The sequence below is a fragment of the Neomonachus schauinslandi genome, chromosome 4, assembly GCF_002201575.2.
Source record: "Neomonachus schauinslandi chromosome 4, ASM220157v2, whole genome shotgun sequence".
NCBI classification, from domain to species: domain Eukaryota; kingdom Metazoa; phylum Chordata; class Mammalia; order Carnivora; family Phocidae; genus Neomonachus; species Neomonachus schauinslandi.
The window spans coordinates 63,634,123-63,656,085 of record NC_058406.1 but is presented as its reverse complement, the minus strand read 5'-3'; the positions used below and the strand labels follow the sequence as shown (position 1 = coordinate 63,656,085).

The following is a 21,963-nucleotide window of genomic DNA, read 5'->3' as shown; positions in this document are numbered from 1 at the left end:
CCATTTCATAAATATATATTAGTTCTTTCATTGGTGGGGAGCACCAGTTGTTCTGAATATACTATTAAGGGAGATGTACAAGGACATAAATGTTGAGATTACTTACAGGGTAGAAAATAGCAGTTCAGTTCATTATAGATATTTTGAAATGTTTTTGATTGTTTTATAGAACGTGGAGTGACTTCCCTTGCCCTTATTTAGATATGGATATATAGTTCTAGTTTCAAGTTTAGTAAGGAGTTAGTTATGTGTTATCTTTAAGAGTAGGGTTATTGACATGAACAATTTCAGTATTTTGCATGATACTGTTTTATAGATGACCTTTTAGGAAAGTGGTGCATTTATTAATTAAACTGAAGAAATAGTTCAGTTGGATTCAGTATCATAACTCACAAATTGGAGGCTGTTGATTTTGATTCATTTAAGGTTTAAAATCTTTATTAATTGCAAACAGTGCAATTATTTATACTTCACAGTGCCTTCCCAGACCTTCCACCTTAGGTTCTGCTGCAAAAAGCAACAGGTAAGCACAACCTAAGGACATATATAAATAAATATTTCAGTACATTAATGTTGTCCCTGTGAGGTTTTTGTGGTTGTGTAATTCAAAAGCAATCTGCTACTGCTTCCCCAAAATGTATTTTGTTATTTATGCTACCATTTCAGTGGAAAGTCTGTAAGTTGTTCAAACAACTGTTTACATTTCTGGGTAATGGTTTTTGTTTTTTTGTTTTTTGGGGTTTTTTTTGTTTTGTTTTTTATGAAAACGAAAAAAATGATGAGTAGATTGCTGCTGTAATTGAACTACATCCAAACTTTTTGTGATCTTTTCCCAACTATAGAGGGATTGTTAAAATTAAGAAAGGGCAATTACAGTTTTCTAGATTTAGGAAATCACTTGGTTAGAAACTTCAACAGCCTTCACAATCTTTTTATGATTGACAGGACATTTTCTTTGCCCTCCAAAGCTTGGAATCTTTATTTTTTTCTTATTCTTGAAGTATAATAATTCAGTAAGGACATTATTGGTCAGAGTTTTATTATGACTTTTTTTTTTTAGACAATTCAGTTTTCATAATCTTTATATACACTGAAAAAGGAAAAAATTATAAGGAATACTGGCAGTATGTTTTTGATAAGGCATGTGCATCAGTGAAATGTTAACTGTATAGCAAATAACCTTTCATAATCTGTATAGCAACCAGTATTTTTCTGATTTATAATACTTTAATAACTGACGCTGCATTTATTTTTTGCCAGTTTAAAATGTTTGTGTTCTTATAGATGATTTTAACTGGTACATATTTTGAGTTAAGATGAATGTATTAAAGCAGCATCATATCAGTTTTGTTTATTCAGTTTCTAAAATGTGCTGATCCTTTTAAAAACTCCTGCTTATCTCTACAACAAAGAAAAATATTCAAAAATACTGCCTTCATTTTCACACACAGTGCTGAAGATGCTGCAAGCACCAAATCATAGCTCATAAAATCAGGTCCTGAGATAGTTACCCATAAAGAGGAATCCTTTGAGTGTATGCCATTGGTGAGCCGATGAGCATGGACCATAGAAGGGCTCAATGTAGAAGGTAAAATTGGCAAATCATAATTGAGAAATATGAAATGTATTCCCATACATAATATGGTATAGGGTGTAATGTACCTGCTTTTGATCACTTTTCATTTTAAAGTGCTATTCGCTTGATCTTGAATGTTCCATGAACTGTTAAATTTTGTAAGTTATATAGTTACTGCACCACATTTATGTGTGTGTATGTATTGTTTTAATAGTCAATGATAGGTATGTTAAGACTGATAATACAAAGGAGCTCTTTGAACCTTAAGAGCCTGTCAAGTTTTGGTTAGTTGTAGTTTGCATTTTTATAAAATATAGATGAATGCTAATAGATATTGGGGCATTGTTTCTATCTCGAGTTTTTTTTATTCGTTACCATAAGCCTTCACTGGTACTGCATTTTTTTTAAATGGCGCTGATCTTAACCTTGAAATAAATGGAAAGCAGAAAAGGTGAGCCAGTTGACTTGAATGCAATGGATGTTAGGAGTGGTAGAAACAATGTTTAGATTGAAATTGAACTGATTATTTAGCACTTAAAAAACTTGACAGTGTGTTTCATTTTTAATGATATTTTAGAGTGGTGTTATGTAGAATTCTTATGGTTTGATGTTTCTTTTAGAAATGAAAAGTATACTTTTATTTTTAACTAATGAAAATGGTTTTAATACTAAAACTAATGATTTGATACTAGTTGTTTATAAACATTATATTTCCTTAGACAAATACCTTGGTAGTTAATTCATAAGGGTGGGTTTGGGTAGGAGTGGCAGAGTACCTTAAGAGGGAAATAGGAATATATGCAGAAGTGATAACATTTGTTTGAATACTCTGCCAGGAGAACCAGCTCTATCTGCAAACATCTGTTGTCTAGAATAAGGATGTAGAAATGATCAATGAGGATGTCTTTTTATTTTCTGAAAATTCTGCCTCATTTTAAAATTATTTTAACAATACTAAAGATAATTTTGACTCTGAAAATAACCTTATTTTTTGTTTAGTCATTTGAGTTTTCTTGCCACAGTATAAATTTCTGAGGGATTTTTTAAATTGGTGCTTTTAAGAAGCAAATCCCGAGGTTTTATTTTCTTCAATGATAGCCCTATAGAAACTCTTAAATGTATTTGCGCATATATATATATATTTTTTCTTATGCATGCTCGATGCATTTTCGTCCTGAGAAAAGTGTTCTCTACAGAAACTACCCGTGTGTAAAAAGAAGATTGGCTTAAAATGGCTACTGTGATGGGAACAGTGTCTTAGGGAGATGCAGCTTGGACTTGAGGTAAATTGAATACTTTACAAACTGTGGTTTAGAGTTTGCTTTAATGACATTGTATGTAAAAGGGCACATGATTGCTGTAATTTTGTATTGATTATGGTTTCCTCAATAAAAAAAATAAATGTACATTGATCAATATTATAAAGGAGTGTTTTTCTTTTCTAAAATATTGACTTTATTTTTTAATACAGAAGTTACTTTACTGAGTTTACATTGTAAAATACAGTTGTCTTCCAGAAAACTAAAATACAAAACAACTTGGTACTAGAACATGGTAGTTAATTATTTACAAACTTGAAGACCAGATTTTAAAATTGAAGATTGTGCCATTTTTTTTTCTTAGATCTTGAAATCGTTCATTATGTTGAAAGTGTTTTCTCCTGCATAAACTACTGATACAAAGTTTTCTCACTAAACAGTTTGTTCAGGCTAGGTCACAACATGAATTGGCTTTATAAGCTTGAATATATATTACACACATTTGAAAAGTACATGTTAATATTTATTCTCAACATTCAGAACTCTATAGGCAGTGGTTTCCATTAAGTTTTCTCTGGCAATTGTTTCTTTAAAGTCCTCCTTTTGTTCTCCATGCTTCCCCTTTCCCTTGAAAGGAATGGCACCCCTTCCCCCTCTCTGCTTCAGAAAGACTTTGAAACTACAAGGAAAATGATGTATTAAGGAAAACTCAAATTGATAGGTTCCAAATTAAGTCTCTACTATCTTGGACTAATTTTCGGTGAAAATAGCTCATAAATGACATTCTTTCATGCAAAATAATGTATTTTAATAATTGAGTAAATTTTCCATTTTACCCCATTGGATACACCTTAACTTCTGCATAATATGGCGATGAATCTGGTGATCATTTGGAAAGGAAGAAGTTATTCCTTAGATGAGCTTGTGTTTTGAAGACTATTATGAAAAGGAATAAAAAGTCAACATAGTGGCACTTCTGGTTTCCATTTTGGCCCCGCCACAGAAAACATGGGTGTAGTAAGAAAGTCGGGGGGGGGGCAGGGAGAGAAAGTTCCAGGGAGAGGGAAGGGGAGCTAGTAGTCGTCAGCTAAAAAAGAGAAGAAGAAAAGTGATTTTTTTTTTAAAGGAAAAAAACTTAAAGAGAATAAAAGTTCTAGATTAAGTGATTAATTCTTACTTTCAATTGTAAGAATACAGGTACTAGCTGCAGAGCCTTTGTTGTTGACTGCTTTACACATATACTCTCCTTCATCTTCTGGGAAAGTTTCTGGTAAATAAAGGCAGTAAGTTTCTCCTCTTTCAATATATTGGTAGTCTTCTCCATCCTGCAGTATTTCTCCTTCAAACCACCATGTAATTTCCGGTTTGGGTTCTCCTGTTACTTTAACAGTAAATCTAACTGGCTCACTGTCTACAACCGATGTGTTTTTTAGAGGCTTCTTGAACCACGGAGCTCCTGATCTCGTTTGCTCGTCATCTTCAATAGTGGAGCCATTCATGATGCTACCACCCTCTTCTTCCTCCTCCTCTTCTCTTTTCTATATTAAATATAAATAAGCACATTCAAGTTGGTGTTTAAAGTAGCATTTTCAGGACAACGGTTTAGCAAAAGAATTTCCTGAGTGAATGGGTTTTTGCTTCCCAAAGAACATGTAAATATGCCTACTACAATGTGTACTTTATAAAACATTACACTGACCTGAAAGCTATTAAAAAATTTTTTTAATCCCTCAGTGTTTTAAGAGCATATTTGAAAAATAGAGTATGTAAGCCTGCTACCTTTTGTAGTGCTGCATCAATTTCCTTTTGTTCAAACTGCATCCGTAGTAACTTTTGCTCTTCAATTCTTCTTTGTTCTTCTTCTTCTCTTGCCTTAGCCATTTGTTCAAATCTAGCTTTCATGTTCACTTTATGAGTAAATGGGGCCTCACTTTTTTTTGCAGGCTTGACATCAACATCTTCTTCCTTTATGAAAATGGGCCAAGAATAAGAATTAGTTTTCTAGAAACCAACAAGAACTAAAGCATTAATAGTTATGAAGTTGTCATTTATAGGCACAAAATAATGACTCATGTTTGGTTTACATATTTGTGCTATACTCAGATGTGGAAATTTTCACTATCCCTTAATTTGTGAAAAATGAAAGTTTTATTTGAATAACAGTCTCCTGACAATTAGAACCCTTTTCTCCCAGTGTAAAGGTTATACAATATCACTGGAGTCCCAGTGTATTTATTTGCTTAACCAACTCTGTGCTGGCTGATAATACTAACAAAAGGGTGGGGATGTTACACATTTTAACAACTATTAAAATACTCCCTTGTCACAAGATTGTCCATCACTCTTCACCCTCCTATGTAATACAGAAAAAATGCAATTTCTGTTACTTCCCACTTGATGATTTCCTTCCTCACCCTTCTTCGCTAATAACTGTCTTTGAGATGAATTTCACCCAACAAAATATATTGATGGTCAAATGGCATATGAGTGTTTGCAGGTAGAGTAAGTGGAAAGACAACTGCAAGAGGCATTGGCTGGAAGTTGGGGAAATCACTGAGTTGAAGTAGGTGGTTAGTCATCTATTTAGGGTAAGAGCTGGGAACCATGGAAATAAGCAATAATCTAAGTGCAGAGTTTAAACTATTAAAACAACGAGTCTGTAAAACAATTTGGTGATAATGAGGTCACTGGTGGCTTTTGAGGGAGGTTTTAGTGGAACGGGTTACAGGTACAGTTAATTCAGGGTTTCTAAAGTACCTTAGGTAAAGTTTCTAAACTAAGGCTTTTAATGGATCTGTCTGGAAGTCTCACCATTTATATTTCACAGTACTAAGAAATTGCTTCAGGATACCACACCCAACTGAAGGAAATTCTGAAACAAGCTCTAAAATAATGGCCTACATAAGAAAAATAGGTGCATGCATGTTTTGCATCAGTTTCTTCATTCTGTCTTCTAACAGTCTCTGAAGGCCTGCCCAATTTCCCACACCTGCTTTATTAGTTGATTATTTGATGAAAATTCATTGCTAGAAGAACGTAAGTTAAATGCTGTTAAGTATTATAAAATGGCAATTCTGGCAGAAAAAATTCTCCAGATCATATTTAAAGCAATATTCATAACTAGACCTTAGGTTGGAAGGAACATCATGGGTCATCTAGTAATTGCCTTTTTAATATTTGGAGGTACTTCAAATTCATGTCCTCTGAATTCTAATTTAGGCTCTGTCACTGAATTATTGGCATGACTTTGAGCAGATCATTAAGCTTTACTGGCGTCATCCTTAAGTATGAATAATCTCTGGAGTTTATTTTAACCCATATGTACACTGGTTCTAATGATTCAAACTAAAATTTGTGCCATAAATATTTTGAAGATTTTATTTATTGTCAACACAAGCAGGGGGAGCATCAGGGAGAGAGAAACAGGCTCCCCACTTGAGCAGGAAGCCTGATGTGGGACTCAATCCCAGGACCCTGGGATCATGACCTGAGCTTAAGGCAGGTGCTTAACCAACTGAGCCACCCAGGCGTCCTGTGCCATAAATATTTTTAAACTTTTTTCCAGAGTGATGTTCACAATAGGCTATTTAATTCTAATAAAAGCCATTTTTGAAACAATGCTAGACTGAGGCAACCTTTCAAAGTCTCTTAAGATCTTAATGTGCTTTTGCTATTTAGTTCCCGGGTTGTTATATATACCTATGATTAAGTACCATATTTCAAAGTCAATGTTACATTTCTAAGTTCATCATAATTACTATACTGTAACTATTAAACACAGTATACCTCATGAAAGTTTTCTGCTTCTCGCTCTTTAATTTCGAGGTCAATCGCTCTCCTCCTTGCTCGTTCTTCTTCTATTTTTTTCTGTATTTCTTTTTCAGACAATTGTCCAATCTTTTCAAACTTGCTTTTTAGATTTTTGGCTTGAATAGAGCCACTTCTTTTCAATTTGATTAATTCTTCATATTCCCTACTCAATTCGAAGGTTTCATGTTCTTCCTCTTCCTTCAAAAAAAATTTTTTTTATATATTAAATACTAGAAAATTAGTTTGTACAATAAACCATCCAAAAGGTGTTCATTTCTTACTTGAAGCCAAAAATAAAGCTTAAATAACCTGTTCCCTAAATACAATTACTAAATTTACTGATTAAAAGTAATGCTACAAATTTAAGACTTTAGATAACATCTTATTTAAAATATTTCATTATGGGATATGGCTCAAAACTTGATTTAATATTTCATTATAACCTCCTAAAACTAAAATATGCATATCAAGATTATGGGGCGCCTGGGTGGCTCAGTCGTTAAGCGTCTGCTTTCGGCTCAGGTCATGATCCCAGGGTCCTGGGACTGAGCCCCGCATCAGACTCCCTGCTCAGCAGAAGGCTGCTTCTTTTCCCGCTCCCCCTGCTTGTTCCTCTCGCTGTGTCTCTCTCTGTCAAATAAATAAAATCTTTATACATCCTAGGAAGCATAGGAAAATCCATGTTTAGGGGAAAATGAACTATAATTGTAAGAACAGTGGGCTGGGAGTCAGGTACAAGTTCTAGTTCTGACTTCGATACCGTGTGGCCTTTTGCCTTGTCACTTAGCCCCCTGGACATGATTTTTTTAATCTCTATATAGAGCCAGAGTATCCTAAAGTTCCTCCTGTCTTTGTTTTGATGATAGTCTAATAAATACCACTTTTTTTTTTCAAGATTTTATTTATTTGACAGAGACACAGCAAGAGGGAATACAAGCAGAGGGAGTGGGAGAGGGAGAAGCAGGCTTCCCACCGAGCAGCGAGCCCTATGTGGGGCTCCATCCCAGGATCCCGGGATCATGACCTGAGCCGAAGGCAGACGCCCAACAACTGAGCCACCCAGGTGCCCCTGATTATCACTCTTAATACTGAAGTTAACTGAATGAACTCTTTCTACAATACAGCCTGGCAAAATCCCTACATTTGATACGTATCACTTCTAGTCTCAATTTTATATCCTGCCAAGAAAGAGAAGAGTCCACCAAAATTGGGCTCCAATTCTTTAAACCATTTTATCTTAAATACTTTTTATTCTGGTTTCCCTTGGCTTTTCACAGTTTATTACTAGTTCTTTGTATACTTCTTACACTAAACCCTAATCTCACTATATGAAATGTTAAAAAAAAAAATGCAGTTATTCCTGGTATACTTTTCCTGGAGAAGACCTAGATTCTAGGTGTGGGGAGGGGTTAGTAGGGAAGGGGAATGAAGGTGTGGAGGGGTGGGGTCACAGTGGACGATACAACATGAGGGTTAATTTCTTGGTTCAACCAAAGGGGAAAAAAGAGAACTTATTTATACTACCTTCACTTTTTAGTCTATGTGCGTGAAAACAGACAACTCCAAAAATAACAGAAACCTAACAAGTTTGTTATGTACCTTCTGTAATGGTTCCCAAATCATTCTGGTCAAAATTAATGATTGAACTAATTTACAAGTTTTCCTAAGCAATTCATTTTCATCATCCTTTATAAAATAAATGCTATTACATTTTTAAAATAAGGCTAGACCTTGGAATATTTTCCTACAGCATATTCATGATATTACTACCTATATATTTATATAGTATTTATAGTCTCTCAATTGTCTGGGGCAAGGAAGTAAATATCCCCACAGGTCCATTGCCCCAGCCCATGACAAAAGAGGCAACTTCGAGATTGCAACCTCTGCATAGGATCCCATTCGGTTCCTAGATCAGGAGTTGGCAAAAAGTCCCCACCAAGTTGCCTGCCAAACATGCCACATCACTGCCAGTTAGAGTCTGGGACAACAACTGCTCGTTTCACCCCAAGTCACCGGGCTGTGTGCTGATCCCTGACCCTGTTCATGTTGCTGCCAAGAGCTACTACCCCCCATCAGAGGTCGAGGGTGACAGTGGAATGCTGGCCCCCTTTTTCTATCTCCCCTCTTCTGCTTACACAACTGGCCATCCAGATGGAGGGTGGCAGCTGTGGGAAAGAACCCTTTAGAAAGGGCCTTGGGGCATCAGGAGATAGGAAAAGAGCTGAGAATGCACCATAGAGAGGCCGGGGACAGGAGATTTGAGCCACGGCTCAAAGTCTAGCACATGCTCCATTGTCCAAGCAGCCTTCACTTAAAACACACAAATTCAAAGATAAGATTACGGTGTTAATTAAATTTTAAGTTTTAAATTTTACTTTAATTAAATTTTTAAATTAAAAATCAAGATGGCAACCTTAGAACATTAAACCTTATGCACAACCTATCTGAGCACAGGGTCCTGTGAGGGCCCAGGTTGCATGCCCATGAAGCTGACCCTGTACAGTCTATATTTATGTAGATATATATTTATGTATTTATTTAATTCACTTCAATACTAGAGAAATCATACTGAAATATTTATCATGAGAGTTCTGTCTTCTAATTTAGTAAAATAAAATGATTCAAAGACTTGCCAAACTGATATTGTTCTATTGGTATCCATGGTACTCTTGTAATTTTATTTTGACTAATCAGTTTATTTCAAGGAAAATAAATATAAAAAATGGGCATAGTAAGCACTTTAGGAAACAATTCTCCATCATAATATAACCACATAATTGTGAGGTATATAGGAAGAAATATTTACTTAAGGTACTATAGTAGTATGTTAGTCACTTGCAATCATATATGTTTTAACCTAGTAAGAAAGAAGCAGAGTTATAGCAGGCTAAAAAGTGCTCATAACTATGCCAAAACTTGTACCAAGTGCCTCATGGTATGCTGGGTGTCCTTTATGTGAATAATAATACTTAAAAAGTTATTGTAAGATACTACATGTAAAATACTTATATTAATAAATATTTGGAGAATATAAACGGTATTTCTTAAAATCTCACCTCTCCCATTTCTTGTCTCAGTTGTTCAAATTCCTGTTTTTCCATCTCTAGCTTATGCTTCCTTTCCTCCTCTGTTCGTCGTTTTTCTTCTTCCATTTTTTGTTTTAGTAATTCTTCAAAATTAATTTCCAGTTTTCCCGGTGTAAGAGATTCTTGAGAAATTGTTTTATACATCTCTGGGAAGTCATCATCTACTACCTATTCAAAATGATTCTTTCATTATTTTTGCCAAAATCACACAAACTTTAAAAAAAATTTTTTTTTTGTAGAAACTGTGATCACTTGAAAGGTTTCACACTGAACTAAAAATTTGGAGACCTAAATCTCTTCAAAGTATAAAACAGGGGCGCCTGGGTGGCTCAGTTGGTTAAGCGACTGCCTTCGGCTCAGGTCATGATCCTGGAGTCCCTGGATCGAGTCCCGCATCAGGCTCCCTGCTCGGCAGGGAGTCTGCTTCTCCCTCTGACCCTCCCCCGTCTCATGTGCTCTCTCTCATTCTCTCTCTCTCAAATAAATAAATAAAATCTAAAAAAAAAATAAAGAAAGAAAGAAATAACATTTAAAAAAAAAAGTATAAAACACTAAAGAAGGGAGAAATTACTAGAAAACATAAGACTAAGGTATTTTGTGGTTACAGAGGAAATGGTGACCATCTGTTTTCTGCTCCAATGAACACAAAGAAATCCTATGAATTTGTATTATGAGTAATTTGAATTAGATATTAAGATTTTCTGATACTGAGAACACTTTGAATTGAATTAAAATGAATTTCCATTCTGCTAATTAAAATAGAGCATTTCCATTAAATCATGGTTTTGTCTGAATGAATTAGATAACCCATGATTCTTTCATAATCAGATAAAAATCATTCTTAATGCTGTAATTTTTTGTACTAATTTATTTACTGTCTGGTTAATTAAATAATAATAATACTTAGAGCTGCCATGTAAATTCTAAGCACTTTACATTGATTTATTTAATCCTGTAATCCTATGAAGTAGATATTATTAATATCCTCCATTATAGATGAGAAACTCAGGTACTAACTTTTCCAGAGTGAACACAAATATTAAGTGGCAAAGGTGGGATTCAAACCTTCAAAAACCTAATAAAAATTATAAATAATGATTTAGACTATCTTTTTGTAATTTCATGAATTACATGTCTAACTGCCATTAAGTTGTGACCTTGGGCAAGTTACCCAGCCTCTGTGAGTTTCCCTATCTGTAACAACTTTTCATATAGTTGTCATGACAAAGTTTGGAAACACTTATAGTGTGTATGATACCCAATAGTAAGCTCCCAATGGCAGTTTTTTTTTTTTAAGATTTTATTTATTTATTTGTGAGAGAGAGAGCAAGCATGAGCAGGGAGGAGGGGCAGAGGGAGAAACAGGCTCCCCGCTGAACAGGGAGCCCCATGTGGGACTTGATCCCAGTACCCTGAGATCATGACCCGAGCTGAGCCGAAGGCAGTAGCTTAACCAACCAACTGAGCCACCCAGGAGTCCCCCAATGGCAGTTATTATTATTATATTATCATTCCCTGTAATAAAGGCAATCCCTAAATTGCAAATAGAAACTTTGCTTTTAAATCACTGACTTGGAATACATTTTACCATGAAAAGCAATTACCTAATTCTGTTTTTCTATCCCCTGAAAGTAGAAAATAAACCTCTGGCCTGAATTATGACCCTGTGCTAAAGAAGACATAGGGTAATAAGAAGGCAAAGGGTAATTATTTGTTTTACATAGGACAGGCTTTACCAAAGAATAAACTCAACTCAGAAACAATGTTTACATGGTTTTACAATCCAAAGATTACCAAAAATTTTTATTAATATATGAGCTGAGCTGTAATACAAAATTAAAATATGGCCCTGGATAAAAAAAAAAAAAAACATAAATGAAGGAAAAATTTTATCTTTCCTGATACAGAAATACCTCTAGGAAACTAGAGTTTTGGTTTAATGCAGTTTTCCTTCCTACACTTTTTCTATTAGTGAATCATGGCAGTTTCAGCCTAAAAATCTGCCCCTGGCATTAGATCTCCTGATCTTCACAGCTACTACTTGTCTATCACTCTGAACCTGCTTATTCTCCAAAAATTAAGTGCCTTCACAATGTTTATGGGGTTTCTGCATAGAAATCATTTGTGAATCAAGGATTACCTAGTTTTACACACAAGATAGTTTTAAGGAGCACCTGGCTGGCTCAGTCAGTAGAGATGCAACTCTTGATCGTGGGGTTGTCAGTTCAAGCCCCATGTCAGGGGTAGCGTTTACTGAGCAAGTAAATAAGTTAATTATTTTTTAAAAAGATAGTTTTAATATACTCCACAAACATTTATAGGAAATTTGTTATGCTAGAATGCTTTGTGCCATGTGCCTGATGAACAGTCTACGCCTCATGAGTGAGAACGACAGCTGTAAGCAACAATACAACATTAGTGCTATGCCAGGGGAGTACAAAATCCACAAGAATGCACAGAAAGAACACGTCTTTGGAACTTGTGTTCTCAGGAAAGGCTTCCCAGAGGAAATGGAAAATATGAATAGGAGACAGCAGAGCATGGGGAAAGGAAAGAGGGGCATGTTTCATTCAGCATTTATGAAGGTCCAGAGATGGATGAGAGCACAGTATTTTGAAGAAATTGGGAGAAATTTAGTATGTCCAGAACAAAGATGGCAGATTAAGAAGAATGAAGAAATGAAACTAGAAAAATATACTAGGACAATATTATAAAGAAATAATTTAAAAAATTTTTTAGATTTAAAAAATTTTTAGATTTTTGCTTAAGGGAAGTGGAAAATTCTTAAGCAAAATAGTAACACAAATTTACCTGAAAGAAAGAAAGAGAAGGAGAAGAGAGAGAGAAAGATCACTCTTGTCTTTACAAAGAAGAATGGATTATAGACAAGAAAGCAAATTAAATAGGAGTTGGTTTGAGGCTAGAGATAACTGTGACCTGGGAGGAGATAGGTGACCCAAGGAAGGGATAACAATGGCAGTGGAAATGAGGGAAAAACTGATCGATTTTTAGAGTGATTTAGAAGGTAGAATGAATGAAACTTAGTGAATGACTGGATGTGAGGTATGAATGAGAAGGTGGAAGTCTTTAAGACTCCCAACTTTCTGATTTGAGCATCTGGATGGGTAATGAAGCCAAATAAACACGTGGATATATGTGCCTGAAGCTCCCCCAGACATAGGAAGAAAACCAGGTCATGATATCACTGAAGCCAATTAAAATGTTTCAAGAAGAGGGGGAGCACCTGGCTGCCTCAATCAGTAGAGCCTGCAACTCTTGATCTTCGGGTTGTGAGTTCAAGCCTCATGTTGGGCGTGGAGCCTACTTTTTATGTTTCAAGAAGGAGATGCAGGTCAGCTTGCTTGAAAATAGTTTGTGAGATAACTGTATATTTTACAAACATTAAAAAGTGGTATAGGGGGTGTAACTTTGTGATGGAATTAAGTTTGGTAGCAATATCCAGAAGTGATAGGTAAGCATTTTGGAGAATTAAATAATTGTGATTAAATGGCTTTGGTCATTTAATATGTACTGGATGGGATGGAAGGTGAAATGAAAGAAGGAAAAAAAGGAGGGAGGGAAGAAGTGAAGGAGGAAATGTGGGAAGGGAAAGAAGAATGGAGAGAATGGAAGGAAAGGTAGAGTAGGAAACTCTCTGCTTAGATACTTCTGGAAAACATACCTTCCCAGAGAAGGAAGGTAATACTCAATCCTTTAAGCCAGGCATAGCAACTTAATCAGAACCTTCTCAACATTACACTGAAGCAAACACCTTTAACTGATAGGTGTTAATGCCGTAGGAGACTTTAAAGCTTATTTGCTATCCCTACTTTTGAAAGATTCCAGAAATAATATCTAAAGTTTAATTATTTTTCTTAACATACTCTATTTTATTATTTTTTTAAATTAAAAAAAAAAGTTTAAGGTCTATTTGAGAGACAGTGAGTGTGTACTGAGTACAGGGGGAAGGAGCAGAGGGAGAGAGTCTCAAGCACTCTGTGCTAAGCGTGGAGCCTGACACAGGCTCGATTTCAAGACCCCAAGATCACAACCTGAGCCAAAACCAAGAGTTGAATGCTTAATTGACTGCACCACCCAGGCACCCCAAATTTAAAAAATTTTTAAAGTAATCGCTATACCCAACATGGGGCTCAAACTCACAACCCCAAGACTTGCATCCAATACTGACTGAGCCAGTCAGGCACCCCCTCTTAACATACTCTTAAAAAAGCTGAATCCTAGTTGCATTCTCCAGTTACATTCTATCTTACCATGCTTCTCCTTGCTTCAGCAAATGCCTTCTTTTCTTCCTCTATTCTCCTCCTGGCTTCTTCTTCTGCTTTCCTTTTTTCATCTTCTCTCCTTTGTCTTTCTATTTCTTCAAAACTGAGTTTGAGTTTACCAGGGCGGTACCCTTTTAAAATTTTTTCTGTGTCTTGGTTTTCCTCCTCTTCATTTACCTAACCAAGAAACAACTCATTACTAAGAACCGAGATTCATCAAGGGCAGGAATGAATTATCAATCAAAAGGCACAGAACTGGCCACCTCACACACAAATATTTTCTTGCCCTTAATATATTTGACCAAATTTCCCTTCCTTTATAATTTCTTAGCTGATAAAGTATTTAAATTTGGAGAAATTCCAAATAAAGATGTACTCAAGTTAAATAACAGTTCCCATGAAAGTCAAATTTTTAAATAGATAAATTGAGTGTTTGAAAGAATTTAAGGGGTCATTTAAGAGTTCTAATAAATATTAACTCTCCCAGAACAAAACATAAAATGCGTGTGTGTGTACTTACTATGCTTCAAGTATATCTATAGAGAGTCTCTATTGTAGTAAAATAAAATTCTCATTTTGTAATTTTCATGGATATTTTACTATGAACTATGGTACTTTTCCTTATACCAATCAGATAAAAGATTACCTGGAACTATTTTTTATAAAATTCAAATTTTATGATTTTATAATTAAAATTATAATTAAATATTTATTGAAATTTATGATTTGATTATTTCTGTTTTCATGAAATTGATCACCACTGGTAGCTAAAGTGTGTACATATTATGCAATTATAATTACCCAGAAGTAATAAGTTTCAAATGTCTAGAGAATTTAACTTTTGTAGATACAGTCCTTAGAACATCATTAATGAAAGTTGATCAAGAAATTCTGAAACTTTTAAAAAATTATAGATATTCCATTAAAATTCAAAAAATTTTTACAATGAGATTTGGAATCAGTATTTTCTTATTTCAATTTTATTTTTTATTAATATAGTTATTAATAATAGTTAACATTTTACAGCACTTATTATATGCCAGACATTAACTGCTTTCTGTATTAACTCACGTACAATTTAAGAAGTAGACACAATTATTTTCACCATTTTATAAATAAGAAAACTAAGACATAGAGGGGTTAAATAACTTGTCCCTGGTTACACACTAAATAAACAATAGATATGTGAATCCAGGCAGTGTGGTTCCAGAAACTATGCTCTTAACCACTACACTCCATACCTCTACACACACACACACACATACACACACACATACACACATCTACATACCTTATATAACAAACTGCATATTCCATAGTAAACTTATTTTGATAAGTTCAAATATTTGAAAAACTGGACTAAAACTAAGTGTACACTTATGATTAGACTTGAAAGTGTGCGTATGCTGTACCCTGTCATTAAATACACTGCAGGCTGAACTAACAAAGAGAAACCAGGTTCATTGACTATTATTTTACATATTTATAATTTATAACATAAAAATAAAAATTAAAGCATATTAGGTAAAATGTCCCATCATAAAGGGAAACTAGAAAATAATACAGATGCATTTTATATAGGAAATATGTATAGTTTCAAAATCAGACCCTTTTATATAGACAATCTCCTTGAATTTATAGGAATGAGTTTTATTTAAAGCCAGCTTCCTTCCCTAATACTAAGTTTTTTATATATAACATTCATAGGACATATATAAAATATAAATTGTAGGTTATATATCATTATATATTATATATAATATCATTATATATAAATACATATATTATAGGGGCATCTGCTGGCTCACTTGGTAGAGCGTACAACTCCTGGTTCGAGCCCCATGTTGAGTGTAGAGATTACTTAAAAATAAAATCTTTAAATATATATATATATTTTAAAATATGTTTTATATATATATTTGTTTTACCATTTGCCGCCTTGCTTCTTCAAAAGCACGCTTCTCTTCTTCTAAACGTTGTCTTGCTTCCTCTTCAGCTTGCCTCCTTCGGTTTTCTTGTCTTTGTCTTTCCAATTCTTCAAAAGTTAGTTTCAGTTTTCCAGGAGAAAGGGATTCTTTTTTTGCCTCGCTTTCTAGTTCATCATCCTAAGAAACATTGTGCAAACACATCTGTCAATCATAAAAGGAAATGCTGGTAACTTAACTGCTTTGATTTGTACCTAAAAAAAATAAAAATAAAAATTACCACGACCAATGAAAGACACTTTGCTTCCTTGAGAGATCGCCGTTGTTCTTCATATCTTATTCTTTTATCTTCTTCATATTTGACCCTTTCTTTTTCTTCTCGTTCTTTCTCTAGATCCTCAAAATTCTTCATCTTTCCAGAAGTTTTTTGTGATTTGACAGGTACCACTGTTACAAGCAGTGATTCGTCTCCTTCCTAATTTATAAAATAGAAAATTAGCATATTTCTTGCTAACCAAAATTTAGGTTTCATGGGATTTTGCCTCCATTATTGGTGAGTTTCATTACATTGCCATCAATGTTACGAAGAACAAAAATTTATATATATTTTTTACAGATTTCTATTCAATAGTTGTTTCTCTGAATTCATTGTACATTGAGTTAATTTAACTGAAATCCATTGTTGACAAGGTTCAAGGAGCATCTTCTTTCCTAGAAGGTGGTGTTAATACAGCTGTTTGGATAAAACCGCATGACATCATCTGAATTTAGCTGTCCGTGCACTACTAGTTCCACAGAAGGCGGTGGGCATGTGAGTGTACTCTAAATCAATTTGATGGTGGGTAGATTCCGTTTAAACACACACAAAAAGTCTCTCCACAGGACTTTTTGCTCCATGCAAGTTTTTAACTACTTAACAAAACTATTATTTAGTGAGGAAAAACAAACAGTATTTCCAAGTTAGTTATAAAACACTTATAGAACAATACTCATTGGCATTTGGTCCTAGTAAAATATTCTTAAATTTGTTGTTTTTCAAATTCATTTTAATTAATTCTATTAATCTATTGTTACCTCTGAACTTTTTTCAAAAATAAAGTAAGTTATAATATGTAACGCATGTCCCTAAAATAAAACTGCTTCCAATTTATGTGGCTGTAGTTTTAGGCACACCATCAAATTGACGCTTAACCTTCTCTGTTAGGTAAAAAGGAATTAGCTAAAGTTTTTGTGGTTGTTGAACATTCCTTCATGGTACTAGATACTGTGCTTTCTACTAGTATGTGATAAAACAAACTATCAAGAACTCCGAGGAAAGAGGAAGACAAATGATGGGAAAAACCCTGCTTTCAAAAAATGTTAGCTTTCAACAATCTTGACCATTAGTAACAGTTCAAGAAATACATAGTCTTGGCAGAGTATCTCAATCTGAGACTTGTGTCTCTAACCATGAAAGCAAAAACATACTTTTTTTTTCATACTTTTAAGACACTAAGCTAGTGTTTCAAAGTGCAAAAGTATGATCTTGCTTTGCAAAATACTTTTGTCCTTTTTGTTGTTGTTGCTATAATTATAATAAAGATAAAAATGCTTTTCATTTTTTAATTAAAAGATTATTTGTGAACCAGATAATTTTAGGTGATGTTTCATTAAAGGAAATGTCCATTTACCTCTGATGCTGATTCAGTTCCCGTATTGTTTATGTCCTCAATCTATTGAATGAGAATTTCATATCATTACATTACATTGAATTTCTGCTTTCTGCTTTTAAATATACAACTGAAAAGTAATTTAGCTGTGACTTATGGTAAATTTTCAAATTTATAATTTTTGAAATATTTTTATGTTTCTCCAAATTGGCCTATTTTGTCCATTTAAGTGGAGATTAAACCTTATATTAGTTTTTGTATTTTGACATCAAAATCAGTATCTAGGGAATATATTAAGAAAAAATTAAAATAAAGCCTACCTTTGTAATTCTGGAATTTGAATAATGGACCAAATTCTTATGACCTGCTGTAAGCTTACAAGTAGCAATTATTAATTAAATTAGCAATTTAAACTGAGATACAGAAACATTTCTCCATTCTCGGTCTCTGCCCCAGCCAAAGTAAAACCTATCAGTAGTAATCAAATAATCATGACTATATTTTGCAATATAAATATATGGCAAAAATATAACTGACACAGTAATACAGTGCAGTGCACTAGCTTTCACATGGCTGGTTTAGAAGGGACAGGAATTCTGGTCGATAAAATTGTTTACTCTCTATTTTGACCACATCTAGGAAAGAAAGGCCCTCATTCAATGGAAGGGGTCTCAACTTGGACATTATTCATAAGAAACACCATTAGGGTAGCTCGAGGGGCAGGCTAATGTATGTAAGAGAAACGGGAAAGAAGCTAGGCAATTTAAATAATGCAATGTTTGAGATCTCAGGAAAAGGAAACATAAGCAGTGGGAAAATGGGAGAAGTTAGAAAGTAAACATTCATATTGTTTATTGTTTTAACATGATTTTTAACATCAGTGAAAGAGTCTGGAAGTAGTTTGTTCCTTATGCAGTCTAAGGGAATTCTGTTGTACCTTGGCTCATAGGAGGAACTGGACTGGCTAAGTCCCTGTTCTTCATCATTTCACTTTCCTTTTCTATATTCTCTGTCATGGCAGAATTAATACATTTTATTAATATACCAAATTTCTTGAAAAATAAATTCTGAATAATTTATTAAAAATAAATCTATTTTACATTTTAATAATTTTGTTTTGTTTAGAATGATTTCTTTTGCACAATTGTATATTACACTGATTTGCTATGTAAGTGAAGGTTTTACTAAATGATGTATTGTACTAAGAAAAATTTTAAGCCATAATAAAATAATTACAAAATTATTTCTTTTCAGGGGTACCTGCTGGTTCTGTTGGAAGAGCATGCAACACCTGATCTCAGGGTCATGAGCTCAAGCCCCACACTGGGTGTAGAGATTACTTTAAATAAATAAATAAACTTAAAAAAAAAGTATTTCCCTTCCAAAGAATGCTAACAATTCCTTGACAAATCAATAAAAAGTTCTAGGAGATACAGTGAGAAGCCAGACACTGAGAGTATAGGAAAGATAAATTCTAAATTTCTTAACTCTAAATTTCTTTTACTTGCTACTAAAACCTCAGATTTTTATTAGCTTATGATAAAATAATAAATTATATTATGGAGTGGCTTTTGTTTTGTTGTTGTATGCTTTCTTCTTTGCTCATTTTAAGCCATTGTCAAAACTTTAACAGAAGACATAATTTTATTTTCATTGGGTTTCCATAAACAAAGGAAAAAGTGAATTTGTCTGAGTGGCCATGGTGTCAGTATATTCACAGAGAACTGAGACATTCAGTTCTGTTATAGTGTTGGCTCTCAGAAGCTACCACTGAAAAGCTGCTTCCCAACTATTTCTCTTGATTATGAAAAGGAAATTCCTTTTACTCCTTCCCAGAGGAACTTCCTTTTGTCCCCTTTATTTTCAACATCCCAGTCCCCTACCAATAAACTCTTATTTTCTAAGTTGATAGATGTTAACCTTGCCTGTCAGAGTATCCTCAAAGATAACCAGATTCTCCCCCAAGTTTTATTGGTCTTTGATTCTAACATCCAGTATACGAAGTATACCCATTTTTAATTCATCATAAGATGATCTAGAATCTGGTAGTTATCCTCCTGAGTCAGGAATCCCTTCTCAAGCATTCTTAAATATGGACTTGTACAAGTGGGTTTTTCAAATTAACGTTAAGACTTTATTTTTCTTAGTAAACTCCACCCCCAATGTGGGGCTCAAACCGACGACCCCAAAATCAAGTCACATGCTCCACCAATTGAGCCACCCAGGCGCCCCAACATTAAGACTTTTCTTGATTACCTATGTCATACTTCTTAAATTCAAAGATAGATTCAATTTTATTAGACTTGAGCAGAAAATGTACTTAAATTTTAAAATTGGACTTTCCATATTTGTAAGATAAAATTACTATTAATAGTTTATTTTGCTCTACCTACATATTCTCAAATAATGTAATAAGCCAAAAGTTTCATTAACCAGGACTCTAAGGCACCCTGCCATGTAGTTTCTGGAGTTACTAAAGAAGTGTTTTTTTTTTTTTTTTTTCTTGATACCTTGTCTCCCTCTCTTAGTATCCCATGTCTTCATCATATTTAAACTCACCTCTTCAACACACACATAGTTTTTCTTTGAGAAATCACTGCCTATGTATTCAGTTCTTGGTGTTGTTAGTGGGTCTTAAAGTCTCATGAGTCTAGTTAGTGCTTTTTGGAAAAATATATAAGACTCAAAATAAGTAGGGGCGCCTGGGTGGCTCAGTCGTTAAGCGTCTGCCTTCGGCTCAGGTCATGATCCCGGGGTCCTGGGATGGAGCCCCGCATCGGGCTCCCTGCTCAGCCAGGAGCCTGCTTCTCCCTCTCCCACTCGCCCTGTTTGTGTTCCCTCTCTAGCTCTCTAGTGTCTCTCTCTCTGTGTCAAGTAAATAAATAAAATCTTCAAAAAAAAAAAAGAATTCTCATCTTGGATGACTGGAGAAGGCAGAGATAAAGTACCTGTCATCCTTTCTTTACATAAAGAGGTACAAAGTGATAAAATATAAGAAATTCCAATTCTTTTCTATAATTCATCTGGCATATGTCATAAGTGGCTATTTGTGCCACAGAAAGTAGTTATTTGCAAAATCTGGGTAAATTTCTTTGACATTTAAGTATGGCATATGCTTTGCCTTCTTTGTTATTTTTCTTTTCAGAAAGGTAGGAAACTGGAAGGAGCGTAGCAAGTAGATTTATGGCACTTAAAGAGTAGGCAAAAAAGAGCCAAGTACAATTTCACAATAAAAATGTTTTTATACTGTGAAGACTATGTTAATTTGTTAATGATGAGAGATGGAGGAGAAGCTAAAATGGTTTCATGACATTTTATCTATATGTACTAAATAATATCTTTAAAAAATAAATAAAATATTTTACTTATTTGACAGAGAGAGAGCGAGCGAGCACAAGCAGGGGGAGTGGCAGGCAGAGGGAGAAGCAGGCTCCCCACAGAGCAGGAAGCCAGATGGGGGGCTCAACCCCAGGACCCCGGGATCATGATCCAAGCTGAAGGCAGACACTTAACTAAGCCACCCGAGCACCCCCAGATTCTTGGCTATTTTAAAAATGCTTACCAACCTCTTACTTCTCATGCTTTAAGCTAAAATATATAGAAATTCTAAATCCATTAAAGAGACTATATAAAATCATAGTAATAATTTTTTTCTCCCTTCTAATTTGTCCCCGGTAGCTATGGGCATCAATAATGGCTATCTGAAGCAAATAGCTGTCACATATTTCTCCCCTCTCCTACCACCAACTTAAAAAACAAAAAAAGCTGGGATGCCTGGGTGGCTCAGTCGTTAAGCATCTGCCTTCTGCTTAGGTCATGATCCCAGGGTCCTGGGATCGAGCCCCACATTGGGCTCCTTGCTCCGCGGAGAGCCTGCTTCTCCCTCTGCCCTGCAGCTCCCCCAGCTTATGCGCTCTCTCTCTCTGACAGATAAATAAAATCTTAAAAAACAAAAAAGTTAATAAGCTAGCTGATAATAACATTATTAAATGTGATTTGTTTCAAATTCTTTTTTTTTTTTTTTTAAGATTTTATTTATTTGACAGAGAGAGACACAGCGAGAGAGGGAACACAAGCAGGGGGAGTGGGAGAGGGAGAAGCAGGCCTCCCGCCGAGCAGGGAGCCCGATGTGGGACTCGATCCCAGGACCCTGGGATCATGACCTAAGCAGAAGGCAGACGCTTAACGACTGAGCCACCCAGGCACCCTGTTTCAAATTCTTGAGTGGGAAGGTATCCTAATTATGCCTTAATGTGTAATAATAATCAATAACTATTTATTGATTACTATTGAAAGACAAGCACATTGTGGATAGTTTAGGTGAAACTGCCCTTATGTCTTTGTAAAAACCTCTAACTTGTCAGGAAAAACA

The 21,963-nt window shown here is 34.7% G+C and overlaps 2 protein-coding genes across 5 annotated transcripts in view; one reads left to right on the top strand and one right to left on the bottom strand.

Annotated features, from left to right (window-relative positions):
* Positions 1–2,996, top strand: part of FUBP1 (far upstream element binding protein 1) — a 32,757-nt gene extending 29,761 nt beyond the window's left edge. For both annotated transcript variants that reach the window (XM_044914543.1, XM_044914539.1), the window contains 2 exons: positions 477–523; positions 1,452–2,996. In XM_044914543.1, the coding sequence (XP_044770478.1) occupies positions 477–523; positions 1,452–1,482 (78 nt within the window). In that variant the 3' untranslated portion in view covers positions 1,483–2,996. The remainder of the gene's footprint in view (positions 1–476; positions 524–1,451) is intronic.
* Positions 2,993–21,963, bottom strand: part of NEXN (nexilin F-actin binding protein) — a 42,941-nt gene continuing 23,970 nt past the window's right edge. For 2 of the 3 annotated variants that reach the window (XM_044914548.1, XM_021678177.2), the window contains 8 exons: positions 17,613–17,654; positions 16,223–16,417; positions 15,946–16,122; positions 14,006–14,194; positions 9,705–9,902; positions 6,622–6,843; positions 4,615–4,800; positions 3,001–4,373 (listed from right to left, as the gene is read on the bottom strand). In XM_044914548.1, the coding sequence (XP_044770483.1) occupies positions 4,002–4,373; positions 4,615–4,800; positions 6,622–6,843; positions 9,705–9,902; positions 14,006–14,194; positions 15,946–16,122; positions 16,223–16,417; positions 17,613–17,654 (1,581 nt within the window). In that variant the 3' untranslated portion in view covers positions 3,001–4,001. Of the gene's footprint in view, positions 4,374–4,614; positions 4,801–6,621; positions 6,844–9,704; positions 9,903–14,005; positions 14,195–15,945; positions 16,123–16,222; positions 16,418–17,612; positions 17,655–21,963 lie in introns of all 3 variants that reach the window. The other variant, XM_044914549.1, reaches the window with a different exon arrangement.